Below are 15,298 nucleotides of genomic sequence, written 5' to 3' on the forward strand. Positions count from 1 at the left end.
TAAGGAGTACTTCCAAAGCAGCTAGAACAATTAAGCAGTCTGTTGACTGAAAATATCTGTAGATATTTTAGGAAAAACAGTAATTATTTGCATATTGAAACAATTCATGGAACAAAAATGCCTCTATGGCAAAGAGATCAAGATGTATTTCCCAACACTGTGCCCCAACTATAGAGTAATAGAGAAGTGGTAACTGTAAGACGTGTTTAAGATTTATTCAGAAGATTTAGTCAGATCACCTGCTAGATACTGCAAGATCTAGCTCTCAGTTTGTTTACAACCAGAAGTTATGATCAGAGTAAGGAATATACAAGGTATTTAATGTTCTTAGGTAAGATTTTGGTCTTTCAAGTCATTCCTATTTTTTCCCCGTTGCTATGAGAAAGGAAGTAACTTTCTCATAATTAAGTTAACTACTAAGTAACTAAAAGAAAGTAAATGGTCTTGCAATTTTTAAAGAAGTATTTCAATATTTCACAGCAGATCTAAAATATTATACTATTCTTTTAGCTTGTACCCTAGATCTTTTCCAATACCACTCAATGTATACTAGGTATTGTGTAAGAATTTCTTCATGGGGCAATGTCATGACATTGACAATGAAGTAGAATACAGTAGCTACTGAAATTCTCAAAGAACAATAGAAAAAAGGCACTTGAGAAAACAAACATTCAATATTTAAATATTTGAGTAACAAAGTGAAACTGTGCACTATTTAATGAAGAAGGAGCATGGCATTACACATTTGCCCAGGGTAGCAGCATGTATGAAGCCAGTTACCACAGACAAGCTGATGTGCTGGAGAGTCACACCTAAGCTGCTGCTCTGTGTGTGCTCCCCCCTCTAGAGTCGCCATCTGTGAATTAGATTTTCTGGAACAGCATTATTTCTTCTTATTCCCCAGTAGAAGTGGGAAAGTCAAGCTGGAAGCTGGCTCTGTGTTATTAAAGGTCTTAAATCAAAAATTATTTGGTAAACTGCTCTAATTACAGTAACAGAGGGCATGTTGTATGAGTATTGTACATTGTATTTCTAGTAGATAGTTTTGCTAGTTTTCACTAACTTTATGAAAATGATGACTAGGATAAAATAATCAAATCTCAGGAGACAGGGTAAAATGCATGTCCCACGCACTACACAAGTGCTGAAGGTCAGTGCCTGTAAACTGGTCACATCCTGCAACTCTTGTCTGAATGTGAAAATCTTCCACTGTGAAAACAATTACCTCTACTACCCAGTAAGTGCAGCTTTCATTATGCAGCACTATGTTGTCTTAATGGCACTGACTGATAATTAAACCAATAGGATCTAATTTTCTTGGTATGGATTGACAGGTTTCTAATTGCTTGACTTCATTCTCTGTTGGCGAAGAGTTTTCTGCTGCTTAGCATGGCTGAAATTAGTCACACCTTGTGTTTCTAGGCTGTTCACACACCTGTCACACCTTTAACTCCTCTTTCTATTTTTTCACATTGTTCTTCATTCCTTGTCAGATTGTGAGTTGCTGAGTAGCTATCCACACAAATAGTTATTGTCTTTGACATAAGCCTTTCTTCAGCTCTCATGAAGAGTGAAAACTGGTGGGCTGGGAGGTTGGTTTTGCTTGAAGCAACTCTTTCTATTTGTTTCCTTAGTAAATCCCCATTAAGAAAATTATCTTAGCGTGCATTTATTTCTTTTTGACCACAGTATTCCTAGCACACATGCGTTCCTTGGATGCTTTACTTAGCCTCTCAAGTTATCTGACCCTTTGGTTAGCATTCTGCACTAGGGGAAAAAGAAATGTCACTGAAGAGAATAGACTTGAGTGGTTTACCTCACGCTTTCCATAGGAATTACAACTAAAGTGTAGCAGCAGTACAAAAGCAAATTTCCTCCTCTGCCTTCACAGAACATGTAGCATAAAATCATGTTGGGAGGCCTTGCTATGCTAGAGAAGGTGCAGTAGAAAGTAACCATGAGAAAGTCACTGTGGAAATAGCATTTACACTGCCTGTAACTCACACACAGCAACAGTGGGCACTGGCAGGCTGAAGGGTTTCCAGGGGATGCAGTGCAAAGGTTGTCCCTAGCTAGGAGTGCCCTTTGGGAGCTTGGATCCTGCAGAGCCAGCTGCAATGTCTCCAGCACCACATTTACCAGCAAGCTCTAATCCAGGCCTCCTCAAACGCTTATGCTGTGGCACATATGTCTGTCCTCTTGAGATGCAGAACAAGAGCAGGAGCAGGACCAAGGGGTAGGGATACTTAAGTGGTTCACTAAGTACCCAACAGATGTGCTGGTGCCAGTGAGCTCTCCAAGGCATCAATTCATCTGAAGTGATATAGCTTACAGTTCAAAAAAACCTAACAAGATGCAAAACTTGCATTTGACCTGCCTCAACTTTCAATTTCTTATACCCTTCTAATAAATCTGCCTTTCTGCCACATTTTGCTCTTTCACCTTTTTTCAGCTTATGATCAGTGACAGTTTATGGGCCTTTTACCTAACATCAGCAAGTATAAGTTACTATTTTTTTAACATTGTCATCTTTGTCATCACTGTAACACAAGTAGTTACTAGATAGCATATTATAAAAGAAACTTCAAAAATAATAACTTTGAAAATGAAATCTAACCAAAATGGTTCAGAGTGAAAAAACTCTTTCTGCATTCTCAGGGGCAGATGGGAATGAAAGAGTGATAGAAAGAAGTGCACAGTACAGACACTGGACAGGTGATTAAATTCTGTGCAGCATACCATAACAACACAGGTGATACATCAAAATAGCAAAAGATGCCCACCAGGAAAGGTCCACAATTACAAATAAAATAGAGAACAAAAGAAAAAGTAAAGTAAAATTTTCTGGAATTTTGTTTTATTCCATTACAGATTCACCTATTTAGCCACCAACACTAATACAGAAAACCCTGAAATGGGGAAAGAATGTTCCACTGGAGATTCTCAGCAGCAGTAAAGTTTTCTGCGACTGTCAGTACAACTATACCAATCTATTCACATTAGTTTCACCTGATTGCCTGGTTTAATGCAAGACTCAATTACTTTGGGTTTAACAAAGAATAAATTAAAATTCTGGAGGGCTGCTCAAATTCCTCTAAGTTTTCAGAACTCTACAACTTCCCACATACCATTTGTTAGTGTAAGAGCTAACTCTACTGACATTTTTTGTGCACTGCTTAAAAAGTCTTAATTAACTAGGAAACTAGAATGGCTTAACTGAGAAAATTGAACCCTACAGGAACATCAAATACTAAGGAAGGGGGTTTTTATTGTTGTTTTGGTGGGATTTTTTGTTTATTTGTTAGGGTGTGGGTTTTTGTTTGTTTTGTTTTCTTTGTTTTGGTTTTTGTTCAGGTTTTTTGTTTAGTTTTGTTCGTTTGCTTGTTTGTTTTGTAATTCAGGCCACTTCTTCCATTGTCCAAAATCAGAAGTATTGTTTTAGTATCCTCTGTGGGTTTAGGTATCCCTAACACAGAAATACAAAGTGCTTACTGTGACCACGAGTACAGACAATATTTACATATCAGTCATGCCTGTGGACCCGCACAGTACAAGCAGTTTAAGCAGTCAGTGTGCGCTGCAGAGTGGCAGGACAATGGTGCCTCAGCTGCAGGGAAGTGGGGCAGCAGCTGCCTTCTTGTCCATGTATCATGGCTCTTTCTCCCACAAAAATCAAGCAGGAATGCTGGTACAGGGTCACAACAGTAGATGGCAACAGACACAGCATACAGAACCAAGACCTCAGACATGCAAGCTCTCCAGCTGAGATACAACCTTTTGTCAAAGCCCACTGGTTTTCCACTGAACATCCAGGGTTGAAAGGCCTGTTCAGTCCTATAGCAATAAGAATTTTGCTATGTGCCACAGAATTTTTCCTAAGGAGAGATAATTGCCACTCACCTTAAAATTTCTATCAGTGCCACATTGTTCGGTAACTACCATATCTCATCTTTAGCAGGAAGAAACAGTAAATCACATGCATTGGTCTGCTTTTTATAAACCTTTTCCATAACTATTAACTAAGAAAAACTGCATTTTTAAAGTATCTATAAGGTTAATCACTTATATATGTAGTTAATAGCAGGTTGTGATCCCTGTCCTGCCAGGCTACAGAAGCAAGTGTTTACAAAAGATAAACAATATATATATATTTATGACCAAAGGAAGTCAGTAAATAAGGGCCAATTCCTCAGTGTTTGCTCAACAGATACCTCCTTACTGAGGATATCAGCATTTCTAAAACCAGTCTGCTGCTACCCAGTCATTCTGGGAAATGCCTTAAGACACGTTAGTGTGATTATAAGGTTTATGAAGCCTCAAATTAACTTACATCTAAATGGAGAATACAGGTATAATGGACAGGGTCATCATGAAATAAGGAAAAAACTATTGTGGAGTCAACAATCCATTAGGAGTGTCTTTGTGCCCTGCCAATGTAGCAGCACAAATGTTTTCACAGCACTGTATCTGAATAAAACATAGACACCTCTATTTGGAGCTGAGCTAAAGTTCATAAAGAAATGAACCACAAGCATTTATTTAAGGGGGTCAAGGGACAAGCATAAGGTGGGACATCCTTGCCATAGAGGCAGTGGACCACCACGATCCCACTCCACAACAGCACAGTTGAACTGCAGAACTGATGACCCACTTGGAAAATTATGCAGCTAATTTTAAAGTTCCTGCTAATATTTCTCATCCAAAAAGTTTAGAAATAGGATCAAAACATAAGGTCTGCTTTGCAGAATGTGGGGATAGACCAAGGGGAAAAAATATTGCTGTCTGTTATCTGCAAGGTGTTGGTTTACCAGAGTCTGCTTTACCATGCAATACAAGATAGGCACATGACATGGACACTGCCAAGGCTGGGAATATTTGTGTCTTCTAAGCACACTTTGATAAGTTAAGTTTGTATAGCCTTCATTTTTGTTTCTTCTCACAAGCAATAAGTCTCTTAACTGTTAGCTTTCTCTAGTTCTTAGTACCCAAATGAGTGATAGTATGTTAATTAGCAGTAAAACAAATAAGTGAAATTCCCTGAGTGGAGACTTATCCACAGTAGTGCCTCAGCTGGTGTCAGGGCTGTATTGTTCTCTATCTGCAAGGCCTAGGAAGGAATTCCAGTGGAAAAAAATAATCTATCACCATTTTTGAAATAATGATTTCTAGTGGTTTCTCAATCAGTGGACTAATGGGGCATGCTTTAAGTCATTTTGGCTCACATAGAAAATATGTGTTTTATTACTAGACAGTCTGAATGGCTTCCCTAATTACATTCTGACACCTTCACACATTAACATCGCTATCACTTGTCATGTTACCACATGATAACTCCACAGGTTGAAGTCATGGATGAAGAGAGCTTCTTACTAGACGCTGTGCATGAAAGTGCCTGAATCAAAGAGCTGCATTAGTGGAATAAATTAGACCCATTTTCAAAAGTATTTAATACTATGATATACTTGCTATGATAAACAGAGCACAAAAACTCAATACTTGTATCAAGTATACATATCATCCATACATTAAAATAGTCTGACTGAAAGTTCTGATGAAATGATTATTGAACCAATGCTTATTTTGTAAGAGCTCAACCTTTCAGCCTTCAATGAGTACAATTAAATGGAAGCTCTGACTAAACAATCACATCCCCTCACTGCTTTCTATTATCCCAGATACCAAATTACTCAGAGCCCAGGGATTCAGGCTGCAGTGGTGATGCTGATCTGCATTTCTGGCCCTCTATGTCTGTGCAAAGTGACACCAGCTTCATTCAGGAAACATGATTGTGTAAAAGAGCAGTGGAGGGAGGAAGGACATGTGTTGGGAGTCTGATAAAAACCTTCGCAATCCTTTTTACTATCAGCTGTATCTCCTACTTTGAGCAAATAACCTGCTAATGCAAGTTTTATTCTGCTCATCGACCCATAATTAACTCATTTTCATGGAGGTTGAAGCCTCAGAGCTGGTAAAGAAGTCAGTTGCTTAGCACAACCAATCAATCATAATCCAACTGCCCTCTTGCCTATGGCAGGGACCTGGAAAGACCAAGTGGCTGCTAATCCTGCCACCAAGAGCCAAGCCACCTGGGTCAGAGTAACTAAAAGGTCAGCTTCTGCCACCAGCGAAGGGCACTCTTCTCGTCCAGTGGCAGCTGGAATGTCAAGTCAGATTTTCAAGTGCTCTCTTTCATCTTGGTATGCCATTCAGCCTCCTAAATGTTAAAAGTGGTTTTATCCATCTTGGGGTGATGTGGTCCATGGAGACAAATTTGAAATAATTTCACAGAAGAATGATGAGGAGAAAGTCTTTATAGAACTCCCTTTAGAACGAGCCTCCAGCTGCTTGCTTTCCTAAGGTGCCTGCAGTGGGAATTCCTGCTGGTGCAGTCAGGGGAAAAAGGAAGGAACCATGCTCTGCTCAGCCCATGCATAGAGATTAGTAGGGCATCCTTCCAGAATGGAGGTCTCTTGCTTTGACCACTGCACTATTACAGAAAAACATGGGTCACATCTACTTTAGCTTTAAGAATTTGTATCAAATTAATCATACAGATATCCACATAACAAATGGACTTGTAGCTCTGAATGCTTGCAGTTTCTAGGAGTACCTAATTTGGCATCTGATTTAGACTCACTTTTCAGCTTTTATTTTAGACTGGTGTGAGCATCCTTCCTCGTTCTCCAGATTTTTGTTAAGTGTTTATGATATCACACCACTCAAAAAACTCTGTGGCCATTCTGAATTGTAATCCAAGAGATAGGTACCCAATCTCTTGGAAACATGAAAATCTCTCATGGAAAATGTACTTAACGGATTGTGGCAGATCCAAATTCACAGCACACTAACTTAATCTTAATGCTTTCCTTCTGAACAATGGACCTAATGCCACCCAATCTTTCAGTCTAAGAGCAATGCCTTTGCAATGCCAAAGGGTTGCACATCCACAGGTATTTTCCCCACCCTATGAGAACTTGTAAGAGAACCAAAGTAACTGTCATGTTTGGTAGATAAAATTTCAATTTGTGCATAAAAAAAAGGGGTTATATTGATCTTTGCATGAGTGTTTTATTAAAACAATACCATAAGCGAATTGAGGAAATTTGATTCCATTATGAAGTTTCCTTTCACAAATATTAAATTAGGTTGACTTTTAATCTAGCCATGGTAGACATTTTTCACAGTGACATATAAACTTTTTTCATATAGCTATCAGTTTTAAAAAGGCCCTTATATACAATTTCTGGGTCTCACATTAGAAGGAAGAATCCCTTTTAATAAAGGCAGGAAATATCTGAGACCCAAAGCTCTGTTGCTGTTTTACAGGCCATAAATCAGATTATTTTGCTGGTTCACTGTGCCAATGAAGTGTTCACTTCTGCTGTAAGGAAAGTAATGTTAATACAGATGTAGTCTTCATATATGGGCTTTGAAGCACTCCTTACCATCAAAATTTGTTTTCTCTGTGATGGAATATGTGTATTTATCTCCTATATGTAAAATGGCCATTGTTATGGTAGTCTTTGTCAAAGACTCTTTGCAGGTACAAGAAGTAATTAGTCTCATTTGACAGGGTACTGGCCCTAGCAATTGGTAGATTGGTTGAAAATAAGGATAGAATTAGATCTTCTTCTCCTTTCAGATCTCTCATGGCCTAAAACTTCTCTTGCTTATTTTGTAGAATATTTTTAAACCTTAGGTATCTTTATTCGGGACTTCCTTTTCGTTTTGAGACTATTTGAAGCAATATGTAGCACTGTAAATCACAAAAAAACCTTCTCCAGAATTATGTGAAGAGTAAAATCAGTGATGTGCTGCAAGTCTACATCTGTAGATGATTGCAGATGATTGCACCCATGAGGCATGTGGAACGATTACTAGCTGATGTAACATAAACCTGAATGCAAAAGACTCTGTACTGTGTGGAAAGTGCAGGTAAGGAGGAAATCTGTACAGGATCCAACAACAGGGGGGATTCTTGCAGATTTGCATCTAGGAGGCACCCTGTTCAACAGCACCCACATGGACAGCTCTAACAGTGTCCTTAGTGTGGCCCTGATAGCAGCTGCTCCCATGCTAAACATTGACTAAAGGTAGATGCACACTCAGATAAACAGTGAGATGTAAGGTAGAAGTACTTATCATAGCCCTCCAATTCCCAAGACTTGTATGCTCTCATTTAATTCAACAAATATATTTATGCTTTTTAGGTATATCAGATGCAAATACTTAAACAAATACTATCATACTGTATTTGTGACTAATAATTTTTACAATTAGTAGTGTCTGTTCACAAAAAAAGTAATTTTTCTCAATATTTAGCTTAACTTCTTTTACACACTTCATAATACTGTCACACTCTCAGCTACACCCTGTGCAATTAAACATTGCTAGGAAAAATACAGAGAAGAGAATAAAATCAAAAAGAAGAAACAGGCTAGCTGTGAATGTACCTGATGCTCTCAGTGGGAGACAAGGCTGAAGGCTGTTCTAAGATGAAGAAAACATCAATCTTTTTATAGAAGCCCAAATCAAAACCAGCTAAGAAGTATGAGAAAGAGAAGAGCTTGTCAGTACCACACAGGTATAGACAATAGTAAGGGATTTTGCTACCCACATCCACACAGCCAGCCAAGCCTTTCATTCATATCCTTTCTCTTCCACTCAGCCCCACAGGTAGCATTCAAAAAATCTTTCAGGCATCCTGAAGAATAAAAGATTCAATATTAAGGCTCACACTGTGTAAGAACAACACCTACTTAAGAAGTCAAGTTCTGTGTCTAACTGTTGGAAAGAGTACTTGGGTTTCTACTGAGTTCATGAGCAATTTACTGTGGGAAAGCAGGAACTTCCTGTAGCCTCCCATCAGGTGGAATCTGATGAAGCTGAAGTCAGCTCACCTAGATGGGTGTCATTCCTTACTATTCATTCCTCCCATTTCAGAACTTCCCTAACAAAAGGATTTGAAGTACTGGCTAAATTGGCTAACTTAGCTAATTGGTTCATATGTCATTAATTCTTTAGTTTCATGAACAGTTATGAGATAGACTTCTGTGACTTTTGCTTGTAACTTTTCCAGAGGTACTGCCAGACAGAACTTCCCTGGATTTCAGTATAACTCACTCTTAGAGATCACACTTGCAAAGCTGGCAATACTAATACTAAGGCAATACTTTCGTGTCTATTTAATTCTACATGCAATCTATAAATATGTACATTGAAAGACAGAGGCATTAGCTTAGATATATGCTGATGTGGCCCACGTTGGAAAAATGATCTTCACAAGCATCTTGTGTAAGTACCATGTTATTAATGTACATTAAAGGGTGCAGACACTTGAGAGCCCATGGCACAAATCTTCCTGTATCATTGCTGTACAAACGTGTAATGGAGGCAAGTTTCGTAAAGAGAAAGGAAACACTACATATTTTAATAGGCTTTTAAAGCCTTTTAACATTGTCTTACAATGACAGCACACAGGAATATGGCTAGATGACATTGCTCTGTGACGGGTGCAAAACCATTTGTTAGGTTCCCTACAAGCAGCTATTAATGAAACACTGTCAGAAAAGAAGGCTGTCAAACAAAGTTCCAGAGCCTAATCTTGGCCTGGTTTTATTTATTTTTTTACTCTTGATCAAGTTGATAGAAAATAAATTATACTCATATCATTTCAGATAAAAGCAAACTAAAAGGTGGTGCAAGTAATCAGGAGGAGAGAATTAAAACTCCTTAAGATCTTGCAAATTTAAGAAATAGTCTGGAAAAACAAAAGTAAGTATGCTATTCAACAGAGACAAATGCAAGGGTTTACATTTTAAAATAAATATATAAATAAACAAATAAAGGATGGGAAACAGTGATGGCAGATCTTTCAGTAGGACACAAGGGCTGTAATAAATTAGAAAAACATGAAAAAGGAAAACATCTCACTGGGATGTAGAAATTGTAGCAGAGCTTAAAACCAGATAAAATAATGGCTCTGCTGGGGTATTCTGACATTATTGCATTTCAGCTAGCTGGTGGATCAGCCAGAGAAGGTCTAGAGAAGAAGATCAATTTAAGGTATAAAATCCCAGTCTTCTAGCAAAAGAGCATACATTTAGAAACATTTAGAACCATATGGAAGGCAGAATGAAAGATGCAGACAAGCCTTTTTTTAAGGTTTTGTCTATGTCAGTAGTGAATAAGGTGGGAAATTATGATCTTAAATTCCATAAAGAAGAAAGATTTGGGTTATACTTTATGAAAATCCTCCTTAGAGGACAGACAATGAATCAACACAATAAGTTGCCTGGAAAGACTATGAAGTGTGCTTCTCTTCAGGAGATGGCCTAAATTATTTTGACAAGATAACTTTACATTTATCAGTAGTCTATAACTATGTTCTTCCTTAAACAATACGTATATACTTGCATGGAAAGATACATAAAACAGATAAACAGAACACCTCAAAATTAAAAAATAAATATATTTAGATTATTTAAATAAGTACCAAGACTTACACTATCATCTTTCTTTTAAAGTCAAAGCCACTTATAAAAATGGGACCAGGGCATGGCCAAAATCAAGGTGTTTTCCAAATATGAAGCTACCTAATTGGCATATTCACAATATTAAAAACTCTGATAACTTCTACCTGATTAGGACACTCTGGTCTTCACCCAGTAATAAAACTGTAAAAATCCCTCCTTTTTACTTTCAAGAGAAGAAAAATAACAGAAATTATCAAATGCAAATATTCATAGCTTGTACTTATGTGCCACAAATTAAGAGTTACTAATTATACAGTAGCTGCCAAATTGCTACACTCTTGTGATTTTTGTAATGATAGATTTGAGGATCCAACAGGACAGGCTGCATCATAATGTCTGCAAATGAAATACCAATGAATGTACCAAAAAAATAGTATAATTACACAGAAAATATTTATTTAATTACTTACTCGTTAACTACACAAAAAGATGCATCACAAAATGGATATTTATAAAATATTGATGAACTTGCAGGTTATAATCCTGTTCATAACAATCCTAATTTGAGGAAGGTTATTTAACACTTTTTGGGAAAGCTTCTGTGTCTTATCCAGTATTTTAAAGTTTAGTTATCAGCCTTCAACTGATATTCAATTTAACTTCTGGCTACTGTTCTGAGGGGTGTTTTATTCTGGTTCCCTGTTTCTAGACAAAAACTACTTATCAATTATCAGTCTCCTAGGTCTGTTAGCAATCTCTGACCTTTAAAATGCAATACTCAGAAATAAAAATTGATAAGGCATAACACTGTGACTCAAGAGACCAGAGTTTCAGTCCTGTTTTTTCAACCTGTTTTGAAGGCATCCATGGACAAACTATTTCATCTGTCTTTGGAAACCTGGCCCCATCATTAAAAACAAGCTGGTGTCCTTTATTAAGCACTCTGGGTCTCGTTCAACTCTTCTACCCACTGAAGCTTGTCTAAGACACTGCAACTAGTTTTCCCTGGTGACCAGGTGGGCAACTGGAACAACACCCTTCAATGTCAAAAAATACTTTTCTCATAACAAGATAAGAAGGGTGATTTCAATCTGAGGCCTAATTATTCTGGCAATACCCCTATCTCATGCTCTCCTCCCAAACTACCAGGAACTACAGAACTTGAATGTGGATGGTTTTAGGTTCTAGTGTGAACTCAGCCCATGTTCATCCAGGCATGACAGTAAATCTGAAGGCTGACTGAGAGATAATACAAGATTATCCTTTGAAGTCTACAGAAGAAAAAAATATAGGAGATTTGGTACTATCTATGGTGTTATCCATCTAACAGTACTGGAACAAAGGGTATGCTTCTGACTTGCACGTAGCTTGACTGAAATCAGGTTTTTCTCCCTTACTCACAAGTAAAAAGAAAGGACATAAATGGCAGCTTTTGTTCATTAATTATTTGGTATCCCAGAGTACTTGTAGCAGGACTCTGAGGCTTTCTTAAAACTCTGTGGCTCATTGTGTATATCCAGAAACCTAAATATTCAGGAACCAACTGAAGCAATTTCAGCTACAAAGGCTTTCAATACTCAAAAAAACTTTTTTTGGATTTCAGTCATTAAACCTTTTCATTACCTTCAAATTCAGCTGAGGCCAGGATAACAGTCTGGAGTTCAAGCCAGAAAAATGAAAAAAAAAAACCAGAAACAACCCAAAAAACCCTTTATCAGAGTCAAAGTGATGCATCAGAAAGAATTCAACCTGTGGGTATGCTCTGTCATTTGAAGGTACTTCCCTACCTGTCCTGAAATGAAAATTTACAGCCGCAGGCTTCTGTTGAACCTTCGTCTTCTCAATAAATGTGAAATAACCACAATGTTTTGACAGAGTAACTGCATATATTCCATTTGAATGTGGATCTTACCACAGCTGCCCATGCTCTTGCCACCTTTCATGCTTTTGTGTTCTACACTCATTTCCTCATGGGGACAGCACAATACATTGCAGCTGTCAGACAATGTATTCTCCTGGTGACAGCAGTGTTTTGCACAGAACACAAATTGCACCTGTATTGCAAAATCTGCCAGACTCAATCATTTTTCTGGCTGATGGTCTGACTTAGACAGTTCGGATCAAGATTGACACAGATACATTATATCATTTTTTCTCATGTCTTCTGCTTAGTAACAAGATGATTATCAAAGTAATTCTGGATAAAAAAGATTTTTTTTCATGGAAATTACTAGTAAAATTAGACAAACAGAAGGGATTTTATGCTCTAAAATGAATAAAAAACAAAACAGAAATTAGTCATTGCATTTGCATACTGGTGATAATCAACAGACTCTTTACAAAGGCATTGTTTTAAAGGTATTTAAATCCTGGGATCCCAGGTAAAAATATATGATAACTGCAAAGCAAATAGCACAGCTTCTCTTTCTAGCATGTGCTCTACTTGAGTAGAATACTGATTGCACTTGATGTCTTTTCAGCACAGACATGTACTATCTGCTCCATTCATTTAAAAAACAGTTTTAAATGGATACTGAAATGGATTTTAGCAGTAGGACAGACCTATCTCATTAAAGCCACTGTAGCCCAGCTCTTGCCTGCTTAGTCCCAGATCTTCAAGGTCCATGCATTTAAATCCAGGTGGGCATTGGTAACCTTCTTCTAGCTCTCTGGAACAGTGGGTGTCTGGGATAGCTAAATTATTCCAGGTTACATTTCTGTGAAAAATACAAAATTAAGTTGTTACATAAACTCAGTCCATAACAAAACTAAATATTTGAAAGTGAAAGGACTAAAGGGAAAAGTTCATCAGGTGTTATTTTTACTATCTGATGTTCTTTGGTATACACTGTTTTCATTAATTAAGTAGTTATTATAAAGGGCAAGCTAATACACTCCTGAAACTTCATCCTTATGTAATAACAGTACAAATACTACCAGCAGAAATTTCATACTAATGCCTAGAGACCCCATAAAAATGGAAACTCTCCAAGAAATGGAAGAGCTAACATTCAGCAGCTCCAACTGCTCTTTAATGCAATTTGAAGACAATGTTTCAGGCTCCTTTGCAGATCCTGAGTGTGTTCAACCGCAGTCAGTACTATGACTATGACTTTGACTTACAATGGCATTACCTGTGCTTGCTTTGACACTCCTTAGAAGGATCATTGTGGATGACTTGTCAGTCACCAAAGTATGTATTCAGCTTCTTGTAACTTGCTCAGTACAGGTTTCCACCACAGATGAAGGGTCACAGGAAAGAAGTCAAGCCACTTACATGTGTAGTGCAATTAGCATCTAGGCACTGCTGTGACTGAAACAGATCTATGACTTACTTTTGGGTCAGTCCAGTAATGATTTGGTATAAGAGATGAAAAAATTTGAACTGGTTTGAATTGGTTCACTGATTTATATAAGTGACCATAACATTTTAAAATAGAAAGATCATGAGACAAAGGCCAGTGCCCCAACACAATGTCACAGTGTTGGCCATTTTTTACTATTGTCAGAAGCTGAGCATCACTTGTTTTCCCAGTTTCTCTGGCAGCTGTGGTTGAGCTGCTGGCGGTTTTGTCACGCTGGACCACAATGGGAATTTAGGCAGCCCCAGCGCAAAGGGCCACAGAAGCTAAAAGCATAGGGAGGACAAGGTTGCTGCTCTCTGTTCTATTAAATATATGCCTGTGGCATGGGCACATAAATATGGCTTATCTAAGTACTCCCAAACTTTGGGAAGGAGAAGCTCAGGCAGTTGATTCCCCCTAATCACTTACAGTGCCTGGTTAATAATCACAATACACAGTCCTTTGCCACAGACTGATCACCCCATTTTCCCAGAAGTAGTTTAGTTAAGAGGTAACCTCAGGAAAGGCACCCCTCCACCCTGAGCAGGTCCCTGCCAGGGTCTGCAAAGCAACAAAGCACAGAAGTGAGGATTCACTTTACTTATGCTATGGGGCTGCTGAGCAAACCAAAGAGAAGAAAGGTCCAAATAAGGCTCCAACTCTGCTGGATGAGGTAAGCAACAACTGTTTTTATCCCTGCTTGTATTCTCTCATCCAGCAAATGAAAAATCTTGATTTTTGGTTCAGTTCTAGGGCAATTTCAAATCAGACATGAAAAGCTAATCACAGTGAGTTCTAATCTGAGGGAAAAAAATAGTAAATGGCATTTTCCATTCATGTTCAGGTTGATTTTGACTACCTGGTTACAGCAGAGACTTTTGACATAAAACCACCCAAAATGAATTGCTGAAAGTTATGAAAAAAATGTTGTAGTATTCACTCTGTTATCCTGAGACATCAACTAGTGTCTTAAAATACATAATTTAAAATTATCTTGCTTGACCACAGAAAAGGTGAAACTTTTCAGCTTGCCCTTTAGTATAATTAGTAACTTATTGTTCTTCTGAAAGTCCTTTTCCTTTAATCTAACTCACAGATGCATTTTGACAACTAAACTGGGCAAACAGAAGCTTTAATTACGTTATTTTTATTGCTCTTATGCACTGCATGGAAGAGCATTACATTATTTGAAATCTGTCAGTGTGAAACTAAAACATCCTACAAATTTTTTCCAAGGCAATTATAAATGCAGATAAATAATAATTGTGGCATCTATCCTGTAGTCATTTCTTTATGATACCAGAAAGACATAAATATCTGCATGGATGCACAGAGAGACATGTACAATTCCAGATGGAGTTTTAAAGAACACCCTGAAATTCAGCAATGTGCATAACCAAAAAGACAGACAGATACACAAGCATATGTGTATTTGTTCCACATTTGTAAATATGCTCAGCACGTGTCATTCAAGTATTT

The 15,298-nt window shown here is 37.7% G+C and overlaps 1 protein-coding gene across 2 annotated transcripts in view; it reads right to left on the reverse strand.

Annotated features, from left to right (window-relative positions):
* NALCN (sodium leak channel, non-selective) overlaps positions 1–15,298 on the reverse strand; it is a 214,728-nt gene that overhangs the window by 160,242 nt on the left and 39,188 nt on the right. For both annotated transcript variants that reach the window (XM_041478293.1, XM_041478292.1), the window contains exon 6: positions 13,038–13,192. In XM_041478293.1, the coding sequence (XP_041334227.1) occupies positions 13,038–13,192 (155 nt within the window). The remainder of the gene's footprint in view (positions 1–13,037; positions 13,193–15,298) is intronic.

Source organism: Pyrgilauda ruficollis, unplaced genomic scaffold (genome assembly GCF_017590135.1).
Source record: "Pyrgilauda ruficollis isolate IOZ18807 unplaced genomic scaffold, ASM1759013v1 scaffold44, whole genome shotgun sequence".
Taxonomy (NCBI): domain Eukaryota; kingdom Metazoa; phylum Chordata; class Aves; order Passeriformes; family Passeridae; genus Pyrgilauda; species Pyrgilauda ruficollis.